The sequence below is a fragment of the Vidua chalybeata genome, chromosome 2 (genome assembly GCF_026979565.1).
Source record: "Vidua chalybeata isolate OUT-0048 chromosome 2, bVidCha1 merged haplotype, whole genome shotgun sequence".
Classification (NCBI taxonomy): domain Eukaryota; kingdom Metazoa; phylum Chordata; class Aves; order Passeriformes; family Viduidae; genus Vidua; species Vidua chalybeata.
In genome coordinates, this window is record NC_071531.1 from 65,654,818 (window position 1) to 65,679,433 (window position 24,616).

General features: G+C 40.7%; 1 protein-coding gene across 1 annotated transcript; it reads left to right on the plus strand.

The window, feature by feature from the left end:
* The first annotated feature begins 350 nt into the window (after window positions 1–350).
* TOMM70 (translocase of outer mitochondrial membrane 70) lies at window positions 351–23,565 on the plus strand. Its single transcript, XM_053934329.1, has 12 exons — window positions 351–646; window positions 8,916–9,089; window positions 10,193–10,319; window positions 12,810–12,919; window positions 14,226–14,374; window positions 15,504–15,711; window positions 16,297–16,431; window positions 17,583–17,690; window positions 18,801–18,917; window positions 19,761–19,858; window positions 20,377–20,499; window positions 21,453–23,565. The coding sequence occupies exons 1-12, from the start codon at window positions 395–397 to the stop codon at window positions 21,604–21,606; spliced, it is 1,755 nt and encodes a 584-aa protein (XP_053790304.1). The 5' UTR covers window positions 351–394; the 3' UTR covers window positions 21,607–23,565.
* The last annotated feature ends 1,051 nt before the right edge of the window (window positions 23,566–24,616 follow it).

Consider the following 24,616-nt stretch of genomic DNA (forward strand, 5'->3'; position numbering starts at 1 on the left):
CCTTTCCTCTTAAGAGTCCCTTAATCACTTTCGTTGCCCTCTCCTGGACCCGCCCCAGGAGCTGCACGTCTCCCTGGTACTGAGGAGCCCAGAACTGGACACAGCAATCCAGATGTGGAGCGCAGTTCTCGTGCGAGCGGCTCAGAACTCCCTCGGCACGGACCGCTCCGGCCCTGAGGTCACTCCAGCGTTGTTTGCCCGGGCGCTCCCCCGGCCCGGCCCGGCCCGGCCCCGCCCGGGCTCCCCCACAGGGGCTGCGGGTGCCCCTCCGCGCCGGCAGGGGGCGCTGCGGGCGGGCGGAAGCGGCGGCACGCCCGCGCCCTCCCGGCGCGCCCCGCGTGTCCGCTGACCCTCCCTCCTCCTCCTCCTCCTCCTCCTTCTCCTCCTGGGCGTCATGGCCGCCTCGAAGCCCGTGGAGGCGCCGGGCACCGGCGGCGGCACCGCCGGCCTGTCCCGGTGGCAGCTGGCGCTGGTGCTGGGCGCGCCCATCCTGCTGGGCGCCGGCGCGATCTATATGTGGGGGCGGCGGGCGGCGCGGCGCGGGAAGGGCGCTAGCGAACGGAAGACCCCCGAGGGGCGGGCGAGCCCCGGCCCCGGCGGCGAAGGCGGCTCCGGGCAGCCCGACGGGACCGGATACGAGGAGATGGTGAGCGGGGAGCGGCGCCACCCGTAGCGGCGGCAGGGGCCGGGCTCGCCGCGCGGGGTGCTGTGGCCGGGGTCCTGCCGCCGGGGTCCCGCCGCCAGCCGGGCTGCCCGGAGCAGCGTGGGTATGCCCGGGCTGCGACCTGCGGGCGGCAGGGCCCGACGGGCCGCTGGCCCCGTCCGGAAAGCGGCTGTCAGGGTGCTGGTCCCCACCGAGGAGCAGGCGTGTGATGGGATGGAGCTCGGGGAACATCCTGGTCGTGCTCTACGTGACACGCCCGACAGGTCATAGACTCACAGACTGGGCAGGTCGGAAGGGCCCACAATGGGTCATCTGGTCCGGGGTCGAGCAGGGTCATCCCAGAGCACATTGCACAGAATTGTGTCTGGACGGTCAGGAATACATCCAGTGAGGGAAACTCTACACCGTCTCTGAGCAACCTGTTCCAGTGCTCGTTCGCTATACAGTAAAGAAATTATTTCTCACGTTCATGTGGAACTTCTGTGCATCAGTTTCTGCCCACTGTGTCTTGTCCCATTACTTGGCACCACCGAGCAGAGCCTAAACCCATCCTCCTGACACATTTCCTCCAGATGCTGGTAGATATTGATGAGGTCCCCTCTCAGCCATCTCTTCTCAAGGCTGACCAGGCCATTCTCCTTTAGGTTAGAGATGCTTCAGTGCCTTAAATCACGTTTGTCACCCTTGGTTGGACATGCTCCCCAGACCTCCGTGTCTTTCTGTGGTCAGCCTGTGTGACCCACAGAGCTCTTAGCCAGGCATTCGTGGTTGCAGTTCTGCCCTTGCTGTACAGGGATCAGGAGTAGTTTGTTCCAAGATCAGGCATTGCCAAATGCATCTTCTCATCAACTGGCTGAGCATGGGTCTGTGCTGCTGAGGGGGGAGCATACCTCTGCCTCTGAGGTCTAGAGTAGCTGTAAGTTTCCTCCAGAAACAGTGTTTTGAAAAGGAAATCTGGGATCTCTTGTGTGTGAGATGCTGGATGCAGCAGAGTGGAAAGAAAACACAATCAAGATTGTTTTAAAATGGAATAGTATGTTTCTTGAAAATATAGAAGCCACACAGTTTATGCAGCAGGGCTTTAAAGTGCAAAATTTGCCTAACAGGCGTGCTCTCAAAAGTTACATTTATCCTGTTGTAAATTACCATTCTGAGAACTTTGAGATAAAATCGGCTGTGCAAGAACTCCAGGACACCATGTAAGATTGGAGTCTAGATCGGATCTATGGTTCTCTGTTCTCTTGGATATCTATATTTGAAAAAATGCCTCTAAGATGCACTTTCTGCACATCTGCAGTCTCAGGTGTACCTTGCCAGTCATGCAGCTTTACTGAGGTGAGGTTGCAGTTGACAAGCCTGTTTAAAGTAATGGATTTGACAAACTGATTGGCTTTGATAAGAATATCCTGTACTGCATTTTCTTCTCCCGTTCTTGTGTATCACCCAAAGTGCTTTGAACTGTCAGACAGTTTAAGCTTCCCATCTGAAATGATCAGGAGAGAAAAAGAATCACCTCTCAGAGCCTGGAAAAAGTCTGTTTTAACCCTGGTGATTTGAGTGATGCAGATTGATGCGCTTGGGCGGGCAGTGGCAGGCACACATGGGAGTGGTGAGGAAAGTGCCAACTTCCTCAGCTAGTGAATCATAGCTGCACTCAGGCATTCCTGACAGCACAGCAAGCTGTAAAACCTATGCTGGACCTTGAGGCAGTTACTTGAGTGCAGTGATTTGCTCTTCCTGGGCACCAAACAATACTGAAGAAGTTGTGTACAGAGGACAAATTCAGACTGTGTACTGTGGTAGCTTTGGCTTGTGGCTGCAAGCAGCATCTGGCATATTTATGGGAGTGTGCTTGCTGCATGTGAGCTCTGCAGGTTTGCAGGCTGCTCCTGACCTTTGTCTTCCTGCAGTGACTTCCCTGTTCGTGTGTTCACTCTGGGTTTCTTAATTGTGTTTCTGAATTCCAGCAATATCCAGGGGTTTGTAGTCATTCTGCAGTTGTAGGAAGGAAGTACTTAAAACATTTAAAACACTTTCGTAGCATTTGATTTAAAATATTGTGTGTTGCTCCACAAATTGAATTACTAGAAGTCTCTGTGCATTTAGGGATAAGTTGAGTGGTATGACCTGATGCAAAGTTTCTTGAAGAATGTCATTGCTTACACTGTAAAGAAATGAGAGATCTTCCTTAGAAAGTTGCAGAAGTTATCAGATTTGACTGATTATATGAGATAATTGTCTAGCTGGTCAAAATATGGCTGTATCAGGAAAATAAATGTGGCTGCAAGTTCCCAGGACTGCTTTATGTGTGTGTGGAGGATTGTCTTCCTATTACTCATATCCAAAGCAGTGATGCCATGTAGATTTCATGTTTCCTTTCATATTTTATTAGTTATGGATATTAGTGATAAGATCCATGATTGAAAATAAAACCACTGCAGATGCTTCATTTGTGAAATTGCCTGTATTGTATTAATCTGCCTTTCTAATGTGATGAGGTATTTTTTGAAACTCACATGTACAAGTCTGCACAGTGAATAAGAGCCAGTAATTAATTTCACAGTTGAAATACAAGAGGAAAATCTTTTGGAAAACACATAGGTCAGTAATTAATCTGCTGCCAACAGCTGTGTCAGCTAACTATTCTTTTACTCATAAATGTAACTTAGGACTCATACTGTTTTGTGCTTTTCATTAAATCAGCCCCTGTATCCATTTTATGTTCTGGTCACTGTTTCTGAAGACACGACCTTGAATTTTTTTTCTTTGTTCTTTAAAAATATGTAAGGTCCTAAATCTTTCCTATTCTTTATTCTGGCTTGTTACTATTTTGCATGCAGTTCCAGCTTTTTTTTTACCTGCTGCACAGGCCTCACATTTTTTTCCCAGGCTGTGTCTGTACCAGAGGATTCTCCTGACATCGATGCACTGGCCAAGTGTGTGATCTATGGCTGACATTGTGTTGGCAGAAGCCCATAACACAGGTGCTGTATTGGGAAAAGCTGAACTACTTTTGAGATTCCTTCTCCTGTAAGCACAGCTCCTTAACGGTACAGTAAACTGGTATTATTGGACCACTTGAGTGATGATGATAAAACTGCATCTATGGATGGTTCAAAGGTCGTAAAGCCAAATTGCATCTGTTAATGACAGGTGTCATTGTTTCTTATAATTTAGATGGAATGTGCTTTAGTCACTCAGTAGCAGTTGCTTTCTACATGCTCTCCTGGTTGGTAGGGAGTATTGTGTACTTAAAATATGGAGTGCTTTGCATATTTTGCTTTAGTTGGTGCCCAATTGATTCATTTTTTTAAACTTATTTAATGATAAATTCTTAGCAGGTTTTATACCCTCTTTGTCTTACAGGAGTGAGCAGTGGTTAGTCAGTGAGGTAATGTGTTGGTTGCTTCAGTATTTTTTCCCCTGAAGTTGGAATCAATTCCTTTTGCAGCTCTGTGATAGTCCAGATCTGACCCCTTAACCCTTTCAGCAAGCTGACAGGGTAACCCTGTGTTTGGTGTGAGAGGAGGTCAGCTGGGTGGCCTTGTGTATTGCAGACAAAGCCATTGGGGTCACAGCAGTTCCCTGTCTCCTCACACTTTCCTGTGAGCTGGGTACTGTCCTTGAGTGCAGTGGTGGGTGAACGTGACAAACTCCTCGGCCTTTGTGGTGCCACATACTGGGATCAGCAGCCAACTAGCATGGCTTCTTTCCAGTGTCTGTTTTAGTAGCAACTGCTGAATGCTGCCTCTCTCACTGCAGTGACATTAGATTAGGATATGAACAAATTGAACCCCTTAGTCTAGATACACTCACCTTGGTACTTACTCTAAATTGATCTAAGCAAAGTGACTAAAAAGTAATTTCTGCTGTACTGTGCACCTGTTGCTTAGTAAATCTCACTATCAACCTACTGTAAGTCTTCTGTTTCTTGCTAGCAATAGTGGACAGGTGTAGAAAACTCCTAAATGTGTGTACAGTAGCAGTAAAACTGTTAGACTCTTGGCTTATTCATGGAAGTCGTGGATGGCAAATTCATTTAACAGGAAGGTGACTGACTAAGAACATTGTCTCGTAAACTACATTATGTTTTTTCTGAGTGTAATACATCCTTGCTTGTGCTTTGAATTTACTTCTAAAGCTCATGTAAACATACTTTTTCTCATAATGGTTTTAGTGCTAAAGAGACTTTTCAAACCATTTATATTCAGTTGGTGCCTTTATTTGAAAAAAGATGAACCTTAGTGAAAAAAAAAAAAAAAGTAGTGGAAAGATAGGTATTCAGAAAAGGACAGGATTTTATTTCCTGGTACCTCATCTCATTAAGAGGGTTCTCTCACTTGCAAAGGACAAAAGAGAGGCCTAGACCAAGGCTTTCTTTTTTTGCAAGTTGAATTAAGATGGCTGAAATAGTAGTCACCCTCCATGTCATCTGTCAGATAAGGGCTCATGCAAATCCTTTTCAGCCAAAAGAAAACACTGAAACTCTCTGCTCATGCTTCTGTTGTGAATCACTGTCATCATTGGCTGGCAGGAAATTTCTTGTTTTCCTTTGAATAACAGTCTCCCTCAAATATATAAGGTTCTGAACTGCTAGTTTAACAATATTGCCATTGCAGGGAGTTAGTAAGCATTATTATTCTTGCAGCTGGCAGTCTGTGCCTGCTAAGCTGCTGTTTGCACACAGTTTCTGAACATTTTGTGAGGAAAGCACATTTGCTGAAGCTAAAGTAGAACTTCATAAAATTTTGCAAGTGTTGTCTATTCTGTAGTCAGTTAGCAATCTGCTTTTTCAGGTACCTGGGTAACTGATAACTCAATTTCACAAGTGTCCTTTGGCTTAAGCTCTGTTGTAAGACTTGTTAATGAACAGTTGCTGAAAGCAGTCCTAAGTACTGAGATGTTATTTTTTGTGTAGCTGCAAATAAGTTCTGAGGTATTTGTTTTGTTGCTCTGTTGTGAGCTTACATTCATTTTATTGAGCTGATTTGGTTGTTGCACAGATTCTTTGACCAGAAGATGACAAACTGGAGAGTTTTTCTTTCTCTATATGAACCTTCACCTTGGGGATAAAAAGTGTCTAGTGTGCCACATAGCATGGTTCAAGTCAGGTTCATGGGTCGGGTGAGGAGAGGCAGTGAAATTGGAAAATAATGTCTAGAATTATTACTTTGACAAGAAAATGGAAGAATGAGGTTTTTGATTAATTGTGCATGAAGTTTGTTTGCATAATCAAACAAACTTACGTGCTATCTTGTGTATGTCCAGTGTAGCAATTGAGAAGGAATTTTATAAAATATGCTTAAAATTTTTGTAAGGGTTAAATTTAAGGCTTGACAAACCTTCAAAAACTGGCTTTATGTGAGGAATTAATTTTCATATCCTTATTTGTGCTATCACTAAAAGGTATTGCAGCATATAATGTGACATGAGTTCTTTAATATCTTTTTTTCTTTTTTTTTAAATAAACAGCTACCAGAAAACTTCCAAACCATCAACAGCAAAAAAGCCCACCAAACCAAACAAAAACATACATTGGATTTGGTGGTATTTTGGGTGCATACTGAGGGCTACAGCAGAGTAGTTTGAGTAAGGGTGCAGAGATAAAACGTCTCAGGGCAAGCAGTCTAGTTTAAGGCAGCATAAACAAATAAGTTGATTTCTTCCTTGCCTGGGGTGCTACTGCTGACTTTATTGCATGAGAGCATGATTTGCTCGAAGTTCTAACTCCTTCCCCCACATTTCCTCCCTCATGCAATGGGTAACCAAGGAGTCAGCAAATGTTCCATGATTCATTTCTGTTTGATTGGGTGTGTGGTCTGTGATCATGCAACTGTTACTGAAAGTTTACTCACATAACAGAGTTACTGATTTTAATAACTTCAGCATCATGTCTGTACTCTTTGAATTTTTTGATCATTGTTGTGTGCACTTGTAGGCTTTTGGGAAGGCTTGATACTTCCCAGAAACCAGCAGAGCAGCAGTGAGAGCCCCCAGACCTACACGTGTCTTGTTTGCAGTTACAATTCCCACACCTGACACCAGAGCAGCACTTGGGTGTTATCCAGCAGTCCTCATCTATAGCTGGTGTCTTTACTCTCTCAGAGTGCCTAGGATGGAGCACATGGACTGCTCAGCCTGGGGCACACACTGGGATAGGACATCCCTAGGATGAAGCAATTGGCAGTGATCATGAAGTAGTAACTTAGGTGCAGTTAGGGTTCATCTCTGCAGTCTTAAATAATTTTCACACTGGGAACATGTGTGAATATTACAACATGGCCCATGTAATGTGTTTTTCTTTTTCGACCCAAGTTAATAGGAACAGCACTGAATTTTGTAAGATTTTTACACAAAGGCATTTTTAATGTGGATTGCTCTAGAAATGTACACAGAAAAATTCAAGCTGACTTGCATGCATTTAAGTTTGCAGCATATGCATAACCCTTCCCTTTGTTAAAAGAAAAGCATTTTTCTATTTGGAGATAAATTAAAGACCTACTCGAAATAAATTTAACCTTTTGAGACTTTGGTTAAGTTTTAAAGAAACAACTTAATCAGATACACAGTTACTTGTCTCTCAGTAAATATAGTTGCACTCTAATTTTGGCATAGAGTAGCATGGAGTTACACACAGTGTATGGGGTGAAGTTAATAATCTTTTATCAAATTAAATGTGAAGCTTTACAATAGAAAACTTACAGATTGCTTTGTTCTGTGAACAATAAAGATGGTGCAGATTGATTTCTTGTGGACCCAGTGATTAATAACTTGTGAGAGAAGAGCTTTGCTGGCAGTAGAATATAAGAAATTCTCTCCCTTGTATGGTTTCATTTGTAAGTCTCCCCTCAGGAGAATGCTTCTAGGATACTTTTGTTCTATTTGGATGCCTACTCTTATGTAGGAACTGAGGCTAGCACCCATTATCTGATTCTCTCCTGCCAGGATAAGGATCCAGGTCTTAAAACACATGTTATAGAGCAAGTCCTGGCTTCCCCTCATGTTTTCAGTTTTAAAGTAAATCACTTAGATGCAAGAAATGATCAGGTTGGAATGAAATGAGCAGACATGAAGGGGAATGGGCAAAAGAAATGCAAAGTTGCTTTCAAATTTGTGTTACAGCCTTCTGGTTGTCTGTATCTGTTCAGTTTGGCCCTGGCAGTGGATAAGTAAGTAGAGGAGGCAGAAGTATGCTCAAAGAGTAGCAGGGACAATTCCCAACAAATCGATGATCTGAAGTGCAGGTGATACGTAGTGAATCCTGCAGATGTTGTTAAAGGCACTTCTGCCCCCAGTCTGTAGCCTTTCCTTCTTCAGAAAGGTTGGTAGAATGGCATGTGTGCCCATACTTCTGTTCATTTTGGTATGGGAGAACTGTCCCAAAATGTTGTCCATGAAGTAAGGCTGTGACAGAAGAGCAGAAATCTAGAAGATCAATGCAGTTCTTATTTCTTGAATGCTCTTTGATATAGAGCATTTTTACATCTAATCCCTTACAAACCACAAGATTTGATAACTAATTTGTAAATCCTGGGGTTTCAGGTAGGTAGCAGTGTTAGTTTCTGCAGAGATACAGATCTTCAGCATATGGTGCAGAACATAAAGATGCATTTAGCAGGATCTCAGGCCAGTCAGCAGTTTCCTATCCCCTGCTAAGATGGTGATGGTCCAACACTTCTCATTGCATGAAGCAGAGTGTGTGAAGCTGTAGAGGAGTCAACTATAAAGTTGATTTGCCTAGTGTATGAAAGGCAAACCAGCTTTATTTTCCTTACAGGTTTTGTCTTGCTCAGTAGGTCTTTCCATAAAGTGTTTTCCATATTTAATTCATAGTCTGATGAATCACCTCTGGTCTTAGAGGCTGTATGTATTTCAGAAGGAAGCTCTTCTGTTTGAATTGCTTTGAGGGCTTTGTTGTCTTTACACATTTAGCCTTTGGAGAAACAACTTACCTCATTGGTTCTTCTGATCACCAGCCATGTAAAAGATTACAATCTGTTTAGCTTTCCAAACAGAAATCACTGCCTTGTTTATTACCATTGTAGTGAATCTTGTGAAAAGGTTATCTCCTCTCTGATACACTTGCAAAAGAAAATTCTTGTGTGTTTCCAGGAATCCAGAAATCAGTGAGATTTTTCAGAAGTCTGGGTTAGGTCCATATTGATATCTTTGAAGATGAGCCCTGAAGTGCATAGCTTGTGTGCTGTGATGCCTTTTTAATTTGAATTGACCTCTCACTTTTTTTTTTCAGAGTCCTCTTGGTAGAGCCCAAGCAGCCAAGAACAAAGGAAACAAATACTTCAAAGCAGGAAAATATGAGCTAGCTATTCAGTGTTATACTGAGGCTATCAGCCTGTGTCCTCCTGAGAAAAACCTTGATCTTTCTACCTTCTACCAAAACAGAGCTGCTGCCTATGAACAACTGGTAAGAAATTAAAGATGATTATGTGTTTATTGTAAAAAGTACTATTATCAATTTTGTATTTTGTCACTTTCATCCACTGAAAGGTCCCAAGTGATAGCATCCGCTGCTTTCACAAGAAGATGCTGTTGCAGCTTTTTTCAGTTCATCATACTTTTCTACATAAAAATAAAATTCTACATAAAAATAAAATCTTAACTACTACATTCAGTCTGTCTTATGTAATTCTTATGCATCCTGTTCTTCCAAGACAAAGTTTTAATTTCTTATTCTCTGGAACAATTTTCTTGTATATAAGTTAATTTTACTTCTCTCTATTTGAGCATTTAACCATGAAAGAAAGGTGAAAGGCCAAATATTTTGGAAGGACGCTACTTCAAAATTAAAAAAAAAAAAAAAAAGTCATTGAAATCCTAGTAAAGGCCAAGACCTAAATTTTGCACATGAAGAAGTAATATTTACTCGACAGCTGAGTATACTGGCTGTTATTTTAGAAGTCAGCCAGTGTTGCTTATTATGGTATGATGGATTTGCTTATGAGGTTGAGTTGGTGAGCTGTATAAAGGAGTGGAAAAGTTAGCTTTGTTCAGTCTGAAGTATCAGGTGAGAGACTGTGCTTACATAAATCTGGTATTAGATTTAGTTTTTGTCTAACACAAATACATGCCATAATGAATCCCAAATGTATGTGGTTCCTCTTTTAGAAAAGCCTGTTTTGATAAATTGAAATAACATTAAAAAAAAAAGTTTTAGCGCTTTGGTAAACTTGTTTGTTCCATTTTATTTCCATCTTCTTTCTTCTAGTAGTTTTACCCCAGTCTTTCAGTCCCAGTGTTACCTCCTGCAAGCACCTTTGTATCACCTCATTATGTTCTCCCATGGGATTTGTACACTGTCTGGTGTAGTATTTTTGGTGCAGGTGGTTTGCAGTGGTGCCCAGGCAGTTTCTCCCTGTGGGACTTGCAGAAGCAGAGGCGAGCAGGGAGAAGCGGAGTGCTGGGAGCCGCAGCCACTGCTGGGCACGTGTGACCCCGGAGCTGGCTGTGGGAAGCCAGCACAGGGAGCTGAGTGGGGCCCCTCTCACTGTGCTCTTTTTCTGCCCACAGCAAAAATGGACAGAAGTGGCACAAGATTGTACAAAGGCTGTTGAGCTTAACCCTAAATATGTCAAAGCTCTCTTCAGACGTGCGAAGGCCCATGAGAAGCTAGACAACAAGAAGGAATGTTTAGAAGGTGAGTGGATCAAGCTGTGTGTACTTAAAAGTGGAATTAGTTCTGCTGCTTTGAAGATGGCAACTTCTGGAAATGTTTTGTTTTTACTTCTTTAGCTACAATAATACAGAATTATGTATTTAAAACCATTCATATCTTCTGCAAATACATATTCTTGTCAGAAGAAACCTTTTCACATTTCTCAAACTCTCATCTGCTCACATCTGTAATGACTGCTGAGAAATTGATGTTACTGTAGCAACTCAAGGTATTATTTTTCCAGGAAACTCCTTCACTTTAGGATAGAATTCATCTAACATGATGAGTGGATAACCAGTTGTTCTATTCCCATGCAGTAAAGAGACTTTCGTCTTCTCTGTTTGTTTTAGAGAAATTATACTACTACAGAAATGGGGGTATTTTTGCAGGTAGAGATACATGGTCAGAAATAAAAGTATTGCAGTAATTTAAATGCGTTGGACTGGTATTAGAGGGAAAACAGCCTCAGCAGCATTTTTTTCTGGTGCATAGTTTATGAAAACCAGAACAGATTGATTTTTTTTTTTTATATTAATACTTTGTATTCAGAAGAAATTGCTATGTCAAATCCTTCAGATGCTATTTGTAAAAAGAATACATTTTTAACTGTCAGGAAGATGTCACTGAGAAGCCATGGAAATTAAGAACTACAGGTCAGATGTGTTGTCTCATGGCATTTTTGAGCTACAGTACACTGCTTGAAATTACCCATATAAATTTCATCAAGTGAAATCGTTCCTGCTGATGTTAGGTTAAAAGACAAATGAAATTTTCAGCTGTGCTCATTATCAAAGAAGGACAGAAAATAAGGCAGTGCTTTGGCTGGGAAATCTAACTGTTAAATTAGTTTCATTATGTATAACAGCCAAGAATTAGGTCCGCCAAATTTGAAGGTAAATTAGATGTGGAAATTTTATCTATCTGTTTATCTGCTGGCAGAATGCCTTTATGCCCTTTAAGACCATAGTAACTAGAAAAGGACAACTTGGTCCATTTAGTACACTCCTTTGCAACCACTGTGTATAAGCTGCACTTCTAGAGTGCTGTAATAAAATCTAAGCCTTATGTAGCTGCCAGGTGATAAAAGCCCCAAGAAAGATCAAGTGTCCCTGTGACAGTTTTAAATATAACTTCTTTTTACTGTTAATAGCAGTAATGTTAGTGACAATTATTTTCAGCCTTTTTTTTCTATTCGATTTTTTACTTGCAGTTTTTTCAGATCTGAAGCTGTCTTGCTTTTTTTTTTTTTGAACTGCACTGTTTTTCTATAACCCTGCTTTTGCCTGCCAACCACATATGGCCAGTAAAATTCCAGGAAGTAGGGTATGTCCATGTAGTGGAGGAAAGCAAAACCAAACAAACTTCAAACCCCAGCCACTACCAGCAGAAAACTCCTCCGGTGATCCCTGGCAGTATTATTTGGGAAGATGTTGCTGCTGCAGCCAAGCCTGGAGTGCAGCAGTCTTTGGGCAGAGCATGTCTGCTGGGTTTGTATAACACATTCTTTCTGGGGGTACTGTATTTTCCCAGGGACTCTGATATGCTTCCTGACCATGCCAGAGGTGCAGGGAGTTTCTGTATAAGTGATAACTTAATAGTCCCTCTAGCAGCAGAAATAGAGAAATATACTAAAACTCCAGGGCAAGACATTTACTTTTCAAGCATATTCAGACAATACACTACTTGAATTTCAAGTCCAGGCTCTGGTCATCTTAAGTAATGTTTAAATGAAAACAAAACAGGGAAAACCTGTGGTAGCACCGCATTAAGTGGAGGGTCCAGAGAAACTCTGCATTTCACTGTAAGAGTGTATTTCTGTAAGAGTGCATTTCACACTGGGAAGTTTCACTTGGGCAGCAGTGGGTTAACACTGGCAGAGGTTTCTCAGTGTGAATGAAAGCCATGTGATAGGGGCTGGCACTTCAAATAGGCCAGCAAGGTATTTCTCCTTGCTCCATTCCAAAGTCACAGAGGTGAGCAGAAAAATTTGAGATAGAAGTTAGGCAGATTTCTTAAACTGAGGAGTAAGTGAGATGTGATGGGACTGAATGTCAATTTTAGAAGTAGAAAATAAAGACCAGTCCCAGAAGAAAAGCTGTGTTAGCACTTTTAATGCAAAAATCATATGAACATAATTACTTCCCTCAAAGTTTCAAAATGGTGAAAGCCCCTGATAGAGGTATGTATTTTCACTGTTGATTTAAGTGTGTTTGTCTCTATATAAAAACATGAACAGAAAAATAAATGTAATTTCTTTTCATTCACTGTCATGAAGTCCTTTTATCCCAGGAAGATAATTTTGGATACAAATTTGTGTCTTGAAGAATACAGTAAATACAGCAAACTGGAAACAGGCTTTGGCCTGAGAACAGGACATGTATTATTTTGGCAGTGCCTCATTGTAGTCAGTAGCACATTTTATAGTGTACTTCAGGAATTCCTTTAATCTCAGTTTTGTATGTTGCTTCCTAGATGTCACTGCAGTCTGCATTTTAGAAGCCTTCCAAAACCAGCAAAGTATGTTATTAGCTGATAAAGTTCTTAAACTCCTTGGAAAAGAAAAGGCCAAAGAGAAGTACAAGGTAGGACTTATGATAGTTCTGACTAATTGTTATTTCACCTGACCAGTTGTTGAAAAGTCGGTTGTTGGCATTCTGTCAGTTGTTGTAAACAAGTCACTGTCTTCATCTGCTCAAGCATAAGAAGCGACACAAACTGGTTTCTACAAAGCTGCCATTGTACCAATGGTATTTTCCTGTGGGACCTGTCCAAAATTTTTGGAACCTCAGCAGGGAAGAGAGATCTACTTCTAGCAGTTATTTCGCTTTAACAATGAAATTTGTTATGACATTCAGGAGATACCCTAAGTTGGTGTGCTGCCCTATGTAGGGCTTTTCTGAACTTATAACTTCATGGAAACTGGGTGTGTTGGAACAGACAGACATCTATGCATGAATGTTTGGAAACTGCAGAAGAGAGAACTGTGGAAGCATAGGGGTAGCCAGGGGCAGTCATTTTAAGTGACTGTAGGTTTACATAAAGGTTGGGATAGATATTAACATGTTCTTGGTTGTTGTAAAAGCATTCTTGTTTGTGTTTTGATAGTGGTTGAAGTACTGAAATCCTGTGTTGGTTTTGAGATGCTGAATTTCTTTCCTATAGAAATTGACGTAAATGTGTATTGTGGAGGTAACAACAAATAGTGGTATGAATGTGGTGGATATAGATAGGTGTGCTTCAGAAGAGTGCATTCAGTGTTTTCCTGCAGGAGAGACTGAATTGTAATTCTTGTGTGCAGTTTATTTTAAACAATAAATATTTTTTGGCTGTAGAAAAGATTGATTACCGAGAGGTGTTACTTCTGGGACTTTAAGTAAAATATGTTACTGGGCCAAGTTCCACACAGAACTAGGGTATTGCCTCATTACTCTCCATTGTAACAATGACAGCATCTTCTCTTGGACAAGCAGGAGAAAAGAGGAAACTGCCATTCAGAAACTGCTTGAATTTAGAGTCATGCTTAAATCACCAGCTTGCATTTTTCACCCAATTTATGTGCACATCCAATGCTTTAGCACATCTACTCAATGCCTTGTGATATCCTAAGAGCCCTTATTTCTAGCCACATATGTGGAAAGATACAATCTCCCTCCCCCCCAAATATTATCACTTTATTTTCACTGGTGATAGGTGTTGCATTGTGATCTAAAGCTTAAAAAATTCCTAAACATCAGAATGGCAAATCCAAAACATCAGGCTATCAGATGAGAGAGTGAGTCATACAGTGACTTTTTTTTTTTTTTTTTATAATCGTGTTTGCTATCCATTTCCACCTTTACCATCTGATCTTACCACCTAATGACTTGGAATTATCTTTCTCTGTTTCAGAATCGGGAGCCTCTGATGCCCTCACCACAGTTCATTAAATCCTACTTCAGTTCTTTCACAGATGATATAATTTCCCAACCTTTGCTTAAGGGTGAGAAATCAGATGAAGATAAGGACAAGGAGGGAGAGGCTTCTGAAGTAAAAGAAAAGTGAGTGTACAGTACAGTTGGGAATTGTTTGGTACTGGAATTAAGTTTTCAGTATTCGGACATTCTGCTCAGTGTAATGTGCTGCTGTTTGTGTAGTACTTGGCAGGGAGATTCCTTTGATATTGCAAGTGAAACCTTACTGAAAGCTGACTGGCTAGTTCCAAACTTGCACTAAGCAGAGGAAGGACAATGAGACTGGGAAAATATGCTGAATATTTACTACAGTATCACAGTAAATCTTAAGAGATGGGAGAAGGATCTTAGAGATGGAGAGGGCTGAATGATGCTTTGGGGGTAAGGAATATTTTATACTGAAGGAGCATTTCCAAGGAAGAGAGCAAGTTAGCCTTTGGACTGGCAGGGAGAAGATGAGCTAGGAAAAGGGGACGTTTTTTAAATGAATGCATTTACAGCAACTGAGGCTGAAATGGTGTTTTATCTTTCTGAAATCAAATTGCCCATAAATGAAAAGTTTGTTCAGCATAGAAAAACTTGGTTTTGCAGGGGGTTTTTTGTGTTTTTTTAGTGGAGCCTGAGCACCACATAAATGGTTCTTTAATTTACTATGCTACTTTCCAGATTATTTTTGGAAGATAGCAGTGCTGTCAGTTTGGAAACCATTGCAAACAGCATTATGATTTTTTTTTTTGGAAGTAAAAGAGAATGTCCTGATCTACAGGCAGATTCACTGAATCCAGGATACCGCTGAGAATAAGGCAGTGCTGTAATTTTTTGCTATTAAATAATTTCTTCCACATACAAGCTGCACATTTCTAGGTTTAATATTTCACTTTCCTGTCCATGAATTCCAGCCTCTTGTTTTAAACCAGAGATTATTGCTGTTCTTCATGTGAAAAAAAAAAACTCAAGGGACAAGTGAAGCTCACATTCAAAAACCTTTAAAACATTTTTCTTCTTTATTTCCAATGTAATTTGGCCAGTTTTTGTGTAAATTGTTTTCCATTTATTATGGCTCCAGGAATGGATGTTCCAATGGGGCTCTGCTGGTGTTGTAGAAGTATTGCACAAGTTGGTATTTGTAATAATTTGATGAAACATCTGAATGGAAATTGCAGTGTTCAGTGAATGCATATATATATATATACAACTGTTCTTACATCATTTACAGCTCTGGCTATTTGAGAGCAAAACAATATATGGAAGAAGAGAACTATGACAAAATTATCAGTGAAAGCACAAAAGAAATTGAAGCAAAGGGAAAATACATGGCAGAAGCTTTGCTTCTGCGAGCTACTTTCTACTTACTTATTGGCAATGCAAGTGCTGCCAAACCAGACCTAGATCAGGTCATCAGCATGGAAGATGCAAATGTGAAGGTAAGAATCTGTCACAGCTGGATTGTAGTTGGGATTGAGAAGTTAGATCATAAACTTGCAATATACTTCAAGAAGTTTTTTGTCCAAATTTTCAGATGTATTAATGGGAGTATTCTGGTTTATTTACTGTTTTGTTACTGACAAATTGTTTTTCTCAAGGGCTTGTTAATTTTTGAGACAGCTATACTGAGTAGTGCAAACTGAAGGTGATAAGTACTCCAAACTAAAGAAGATGGAAGCTGAATGAATTGGAGGCTTATCCAGTCTGGATAAGTGAAAAACCTTAATTGCACTTGTATATTCAGCTGCTGCAAAAAACATTTATGTATTTGTAAACATAGGAATTGAGGAGGATTTTGGGGAGGCTTGGAAATCCACTGAGATGGAAGCACAGGCTGACATTTTTGAAATTAAGTAAGGGAGCTCATTTATTTAGGGTCAATATGAAACTTATTCCTGCTTAGAGTAATTCAAACCTGTCAGTGGGAGAAACTAGTCAAACAAAAACTTTACGGGGATTGTAATGAAATCTGAAATGTGGAGAAGCACTGGGATGGCTGATGTTTCCCTGGCCGTGTTTTGCAGCTGCGAGCCAACGCTCTGATCAAACGGGGCAGCATGTACATGCAGCAGCAGCAGCCTGTGCTGTCCACACAGGACTTCAACATGGCAGCTGACATTGATCCTCAGAATGCTGATGTTTACCACCATCGAGGACAAGTAAGCATCCTGAGAGATTTGATCCCAACACTTGGCTATTTCAGTATATACTAAAAGGAGAAACGGTGTCATTGGAGACACTTTATACTGTTTGTAGCAGAAAAACATGAACTCCTAATTGGAAGCTTTTGTGGGATAAACACACAGTCTGTTTTGGAGGTTCAGGTCAGGCAGAAGCAGTTTATTTCTATAGCTGTAGGAGAGCCCTCTATGGTATGAACTGAGACTTAAAAGTACTGGGGCTTGTCCACGTTTACAGCAGATAAAAGCTGTTCTGTGAAGGGGCCTGGATGGCAGAGCAGCATCTGCACATCAGGAAGCTTTGTTACAGCAGAGGTAACATGTCCCTGATAACACCTGCAGCCCTGGGCCCTGGACTTGGATCTCTTCAGTTCATCCCTCCCAGCCTTGTGAGACTGCTGTGTCCTTGACTAGTTTCTAGCCCTAGAGAAGCCTGCTGACACAGACCTTTAAGAAGAATGGTGCTGGAAGTAAAAAAGGAACACTAGCATATGCAGATAGGCTAAGTAATATTTGTAAGGAAGACTTCCGTGGATCAAGGGTTTTTCTCCATGAATTTGTTAGACCTCTTTAGTGCTCAGAAATGAAGATGGTGCTGTGTGTTGACTGAAGGGAATGAAAGTGTTCTGCAGGTTGAAAATTTGTGTTTTACAGTAACTTCACAGTAAAGTAAGAGAATAATGAAGTGGACTCTGCTCTTGTGGAGGAAAAGAATGTCAAAACCAAAAAAAAACCAACCCAACAAATTAAGTTGAAATAGAAGCTGGAAAAGCTGAAGTGTTTCAATATCCAAATAGTCCACAGGTACTGGCTACAGAGAGGCAAAACAACTTGAGAAAATATGGCATAATTTTGGAGACTGGTCATAATGCTGACACAATGATGACAACAGTCTAAAATGCAAGCATTCCCAATCCCTACTCAGGGTCATTGCCTGCTTGTGTAGGTAGCCAAAGTTTCACTGGTGGCTTTGATAATACAATTATAGCAGTGATTTTTAGTTACGGGTTTTGTAGGTTTCTAGACAATTCTGCAACTGAACTGGAGATGATATAAGTAATTGAATTATCATGTAAGTGTCTGAAGCACAGATGAAATAGAGAAATAGGATTTTCTTTCATTCTGGCTAGCTGAAAATCCTGCTTGACCAAATTGAGGAGGCTGTGGAAGACTTTGATGAATGTATCCGATTGCGACCCAATTCTGCCTTGGCGCAAGCACAGAAATGTTTTGCTCTGGTAGGTAACGTGCTGGGGTTTCTCTGGGTGCTTTTGCTTTAAAGAGCTCTGTAAAACACTCTGTTTCTCTGGTTTATTCCAATTTAACAGGAAAATAGGACAACATGCATCTCTGTCTTTTAATAATAAAGGAATAATAAAACAATTTCTTCAGTAGGAGTATGGATTTGCTGCTTTTCTTTTGAAGCACTCATAGTTCAAACAGTAGAACATTTTATTCTGTTCTGTGAGAGAGGAACAAAAATCTTGATTCTAATTGGAGCACATAAAATGGATTTCAATAAAGCTTTACTATTGTGGAAAACGGTCATCATCAAGAAATTTGAAGCAAACTATTTCAAGCTAGTACAATGACTCAGTGTGCAAGAATCTTGTCAGGGCACTTTTACATGGTGTGAACAAGGAGGAATGCCAAGTTTGGAATTTCTAAGCATTTGAAATAGAGGGAGGCTATCACAATTATTAGGCCTTACGACTTCCCTTCTTTCATCTGTATTCCTCTCCAAGTCCAGACACTTGGACAGGTTCCCAAAACCAGATTTGGTAGGATGTACAGGCATGTCACTTGCTGGAGCTTAGCATGAAATCATACAATGGTCTGGGTTGGAAGAGATCTCAAAAGACATGTCATTCCAACTCCCCTGTCATGAACAGGGACACCTTCCACTAGACCAGGTTGCTTGGGGCTCCATCCAGCCTGACCTTGAACACTGCCATGGTTGAGGCCTCCACAACTTCTCTGGGCACTGTTCCAGTGTCTCACCACCTTGACAAGAATTTTTTTCCTAATATCCAAGCTAAATCTACTGTCTTTCAATTTGAATCCATTCCCTCTTGTCCTGTTTACATGTTCTTGTAAAAAATAATTTTTACTCTTTTACTCTTGTAAAAAATCCCTCTCCATCTGTCTCATGGCTCCCTTCAGGTATGTGAAGACCACAATTAGACCACCCCAAAGCCTTCTCTTCTTCAGGCTGAACAATCCCAATTCGCTCAGCTTATGTAAAGTAACTGAATTACTTTGATGCAGGCAACTCTTGGGGAGGTGGGTAGAGCCCTTTTTCAGTCTGGTAATGGCATAATTTTTTTTTTTTTTCTCCTTTGGAATAGTATCGTCAAGCTTATACAGGAAGTAATGCTTTGACTGTGCAAGCAGCCATGAAAGGCTTTGAAGATGTCATAAAAAAATTCCCAAAGTGTGCTGAGGGCTATGCACTCTATGCTCAGGTATGTTTTTCTCTCTCTTAAAGAAAATGCTGCATTCTCTTGTACTTTTTATCTTGGATGTAACATTTCTTTAAATAAAAGATGAAGATTTGTGACACTAAATTCTGAGATAAGACAAGCTGCCTGGAGTTAAGTACTAGCATTTGTGGTTATGGGTGTTCTGGGGCAGAAGAGGTACCAGGGAACTGGTGGAGTAGGATGTAAATAATGAGAGTTGAGGATGGTTATTAGGAGACAGAGGTTATTCCTGCATGGTTCCTTCCTTCCTGCATGTATGTGGCATCTCAGTTGATGAATGTCAGGGATTCTCTGGGTAATTTGAGAGTCAGATGTGTGGAACTAGGGTGACATTTTTGTTCTGCTACCATTGGCATGTAGTGGTGTAGAACAGCTGTTGGGAGTACACTTGTAATAGAGACTGTAATTTCTTCTCTTAAGATTGCACTGCTGGTTTTAGTAGGAAGCATGAGACATTCTATTTTAAGTAGGTTGGCAATATATATGCATTTCCTTCTGAAACAAGTATATCTGAAAAAGGAAGAGTTGAAGTTTGCAGGTACAGACTTTTAGAATTATTTTTATTTACAGCAAACAGCATGTTGCTTGTGGATCTCCCATTACAGGTGGCAGTGTGGTCAGTAATTTGTGCATTTAAAGCACAGAAGCTTTCCAAAAATCCTCAATTTTGAAACTTAACTCTGATAACCGATGTGTCTGGCCTGCTCTACCATAAATGAACTACATCCAATCTCACATTGTCAATACAGTTTTAATTAGAATTAGCTGAACGCAGAGTACATCCTTTGGTTGCTTATTGACAAACAGGTTTCCCTTTTGATTCAGGCACTAACTGATCAACAGCAGTTTGGCAAGGCTGATGAAATGTATGATAAATGCATTGACCTTGAGCCGGACAATGCCACTACATATGTTCATAAAGGGTATGTATTGAATTTGCAGTCCTTTTGGTCGAGAGCAGTTGGCATAACTAACCTGAATTGAATGTTTATGTTTAGAAATTTAGCCAGGAAAAATAACTTGAAAGCATCTTTATGCTCTTAAATGTATTTCTGTATTTTGTCTTGACTAAGCTGCAAATAAGTTTCAGGAAAGTTTCATCAGTGTTCATTGCTAATTGAGTATCTGCTTGAAGTACATCTGACTTTTCCTTGAGCCCTATTAGTTTCAGCTTTGTGTTGAAGCTTTTGCTTTCATAAAATAACATGTACCAAGTCCTCTTGGGAAAAATTTGCCTTTCTTTAGAGTCACTAAAGCAGTAAAGTGGCTTATTGAAAGTGACTTCTACAATAGGTGTTTTTAAAAATCATGAAGTTACTAAGTTACTGTGTACCTGCATTAGAAGTTAAATACATTATACATTTGGGATGGTTTTGCTTACCATGATGAGGGTTTTGAGAGGAGTATGTGAAGCCAGTTTGAAATTTTCTCTCTCTTGTAGTTTACTTCAGCTCCAATGGAAGCAAGATTTAGACAAAGGATTAGAACTCATAAGCAAGGCCATTGAAATTGATAACAAATGTGATTTTGCATATGAGACCATGGGAACGATTGAAGTGCAAAGGTAATGCTGAATTGCAGTGTTAAGAATTCTTAGTTACTTCAGAAGTTACAGTGGTTCTTTAAATTTCCTCATGGATCCTAGGTCTTGAGATCTTCTCCCTGGTGTCCTGTAAGGCTAGCTCTTACCCAAAGTCCTGATTTCTGTTCTGTAACTCTTAGGTAAATCATAGGCATTCTCTGTGGCATAATTGTGATTTATGGTCTGGCAACTTCTTATCACCAATTTCATACTTAATAGACAATGTGCAGAGGAGTCTGTGTATGTTTAAATACATCCCTTCTGCATTTAGAGTGACTTCTTTAATCATTACCTGGCTTTGTGTGTATCTGATGTTGTCCTTGGACATTGGACTGTCTGTCTTGAGAATCCTGTGCTGGTGTCTCCTGCAGCCAACAGGACTCCAATTCACAGTTCTTGAGGGAAAGAGGAATGCCCTGCTCTGTAACATTGTATTGCAACTGTACAAAGGTTTGGGGTGTCGCTGACAGTAAAGTAGTCTCTTTTTAATATGTCTAGTCCTCTAAAGGACAGACAATTAAACTATTGCCATGAAAAATTTTGCAAGCATTTCCTATTTAAATAATGTGCCTCTGTCTGTGCAAGTTTTCCTCCTTTGTATACTAAGTCCTTTTAGGGGAGATGAGACTTCATTCAGTTGGCCGGCATTATCTTTGTAGTGAACTTGGTGTCCTGTAGAGAACATTTTATCCTGCACCATCACCTGTGACGACTCTCAAGAGGAAAGCTGTTTAACAGCTGTCCTAGTTGTTTAGGCTTGGTAACAACTTCTCTGAGTTTACTCAGCATCACCACAAGTTCTTGTGGTGGTTCCTCCTGAAATTCTTTTCAGTTATTAACAGTGGAGAGTGTAAGTCCTGAAAGAAAAAAGATGTTTTAGAGATGACAAGATAGCTGTGGCAGTCTTAAATGGGCTAAACTTTTGTTTATTTCAGAGGTAATCTGGATAAAGCCATTGAAATGTTCAACAAAGCTATCAACCTGGCCAAATCGGAAATGGAGATGGCCCACCTCTACTCACTCTGTGATGCTGCCTATGCTCAGACAGAAGTTGCAAAGAAGTATGGATTGAAACCACCAACACTGTAAAGAAACAAGGAGGAAATGATCTTCCAAAGTGAAGTTGCCCACTTCAGCCAGCCCTAAAGAAACTGTTGCAGACCATGCTGAATGGTGGAACTTATTTTTTTCCCGTTCGTGGTGTTGTCATTTGCTACATCTGTTAAATGTTTAGGTGTTGTGGGAGTGGTTGTTCAAGGAAGTATGCAGTGCTGCATCTTGTTCCTTCTGCAGCAGAAACCTTAGAGTGTGTTAAGGAAAATAAAGTTGCAGGGGAACCAAAGGAACATATTTTGGCCATGCAAATAAAAACTTCACACTGGTTCATTTTGGGTGATTATGTTGTGGGCGATTTTTGCTTTATCAAATAATATTACAGCATGTGGGTTTTTTTCTTGTTGATTTTAAAGGTAATACTAGTCAGTGCTGTAAAATAGGTTTTATATCCAATTAATCCTTGAGGGTTGATTTTAATTCTGCAAAAATTAATTTTCAAATTTAATAATAGAGGGTTTTTTTAAGTCAGTAGATGTGGAGAAGATACATGTACATATATGCAAGCATGCACAATCTTCCCTTAAATCCCCTTCCACCCTCTGCATAACTTCCTTAGAAATAGTCCTGTGGCAGCTATTAGGGAATTAATTTGATAGTCCTGATTCTCACCCCAGAAAGCCCTAGAGTACTGCATAGGAGAGCTAGGAAAAAGGTTGGCTGGGGAAGGAGGTCAGGTAACACTGCTTCAGTGTAGGCTTTACTGGAAGAAAGAATGTATTCCTGTGCAGCAGTCCTTACTTGAATGTCACAGGAAATTGTTCTGGAGGGTTCAGAAGGACTTTCAAGAACAGAAAGCACTGCTGGGAGTCAAGCTCCAAAAGGTAAGGTCATGCTTGCATATAATCTTTGTAATCTCTGATGCTTTTGCATAAGGGTAGCAGCTGACAGACTATCTAAATTTTCTTCAGTCTCTAGAGACTGCTGGGTTAAGATCTCCTTTTAGGAGCCCCTTGGCAGGATTAAGTGAGGTAAGGAACAAAGCATAGGCTCAAACTTCCAATAATGGATTTGCAAACTGCACTCATTTTCTTGTTCTGTAGACCCTGTCTTGTCCAAGATTTCAAATACTGTAGAAAGGAAGCAATTGTGCTGCAAACAGTAGATGGGCAAATTATGAAAGAGTTTTCCCTCTCATTAGGAACTTCACAGAGGGCCCTCTTGCTTTCGGTTGATCTTTCTGGTGTGGAAGTCAGTCCATCTTACCTTTCCCTGGACTGATGTGGCTGGATAAACTTCATGCAAATGATGTAGCTTAATTTATGACACACTAGTTTGGGCTTCTTTCCATCCTGAAATCATAGATTTGTTTGTGGTGAATTGTCTAATGTATTTAACCTTTTAAAGAAATGAATGATGCTGTAGTCAAACTGTCTTGGTCTGTAGTTGTGCCACCATACAGCAGCAGCTTGCATTTTCAACTTGACCTTCCTTTCTCCCAGCAACTACAGTTGAGTATGCAAATGGTAGAGAGCAGAGATAAAGATTTAATCATTATTTTAGTAGCTCATTAGGTGATCTGAAATCATAGCACTGGTGTAAAATTGAAGATATGGGAAGGTACTGACAGCTTCTAGGGGCACTGAACGTAACAAGTGTCAAATATCTTCTCCAACTTCCAATCTCTGCATCAATTACCTGAGAACAAAAATATGCCAGGCTGATGAGTCCTGTTCTCGAGGAGTTTTTATTAGCATGGCCTTATTTACATTGGCATTTTCTTCTCATCACCCCATCTGTACCCCATTCCTTACCCTACCCAATCAATTAAGGGAAAAAAGCATGTGCTGTCAATTACTAGCATTCCAAATCATCACAGACTTTTGCCTGTTCTTCAGCTAGTTTCATACTGCACTGAAAGGATGCATTGACTGTATTTTTTTTGTAAATGACATATCACCTGTAAACTGAAAAAATAAATACTACCTTCAAGTATCTCTCTCTGACATGTATAAGAACAGGTTTTGATGAAGGTGTTCTCTGCAGTGGTGAGCTCTGTGCTTATGTTCTAAGTCTAGGAAGAACTGATAATTGACTGACTCATTGTCATCTTCACTCACTTCAACCTTTAAGAAAGGATGAGGAGACATGGAATCAACAAATCCAATCTCTGCTTGCTTCCATCACCCACAGAGGTATGATCTTGAGAGCTGAAGATTACGGGGGAAAGGAAATCAAGCCAGGAGGGCTGGGAATCTGAGTAGCTGTGACCGTATTAATGTGTGTATGCATCCCTGTGATGAAAGGGACTTTTTCTGAATGGCTGCTACAGTTGAGGTTTTATTTTAAGCCAGGTATGCCTGTGAACTTTGAAGTGAGACAAATATTACTGCTATTCAAAAAAAAAAAAAATGGTCATTATGTAGGAAACTAGTACTGAAGACTTGGATAAAGCCCATGTATCCTAGAGGGATACTCTGTGAAGTTGCTTCTACATACAATTGTCTAGCAACTTAATTCTCATCATGTATGGTCTCTGTTATTCACGGAGACAATGCTGTCGGGCACACGGTGTGATTTTTGGGATATCCTGCACAGGGCCAAGAGTTGGGCTCTGATCCTGATGGGCCCCTTCCAACTCAGCATATTCCATGATTCTGAGCTGTGACTTGAATTACAAGGATCTAACTGCAAATGGAAAGGGAAGAGGGAACTAGCATACACTGGAAAGCTGAACTGCAACTTACTCTGGAACTACCAAGAGCAGCTTAGATGCAGGTTTACCCAGCCCAGCAATCCTAACACTGTTCAATTTTCTGCCATTTCTTCAAAAATAACTTAAATTTTTGCAGACTGAAATTCTGGAACTGTTTCAGGGTTGTTACTGATTAGTTTCATGTACTTACAGAATACTGGTGCATATGTGTTGTATGGATACTTAAAAGTGCCTGTTTTCTACCAACACAAAGGTTGAGTATTGGCTGCTTCAAGTACTGTGGCTAAGAACTGACTGTACTTTTTTTCAGTGAAAGCCTCAGAAATTCAC

Bases quoted from the DNA above. Each gene is read 5' to 3' on its own strand.
- TOMM70 (XM_053934329.1), top strand. From the start codon at position 395: ATGGCCGCCTCGAAGCCCGTGGAGGCGCCGGGCACCGGCGGCGGCACC. The intron at 16,432-17,582 runs GTAAGCATCCTG...CATTCTGGCTAG, and splicing joins TTTACCACCATCGAGGACAA to CTGAAAATCCTGCTTGACCA. The intron at 19,859-20,376 runs GTATGTATTGAA...TCTCTCTTGTAG, and splicing joins ACTACATATGTTCATAAAGG to TTTACTTCAGCTCCAATGGA.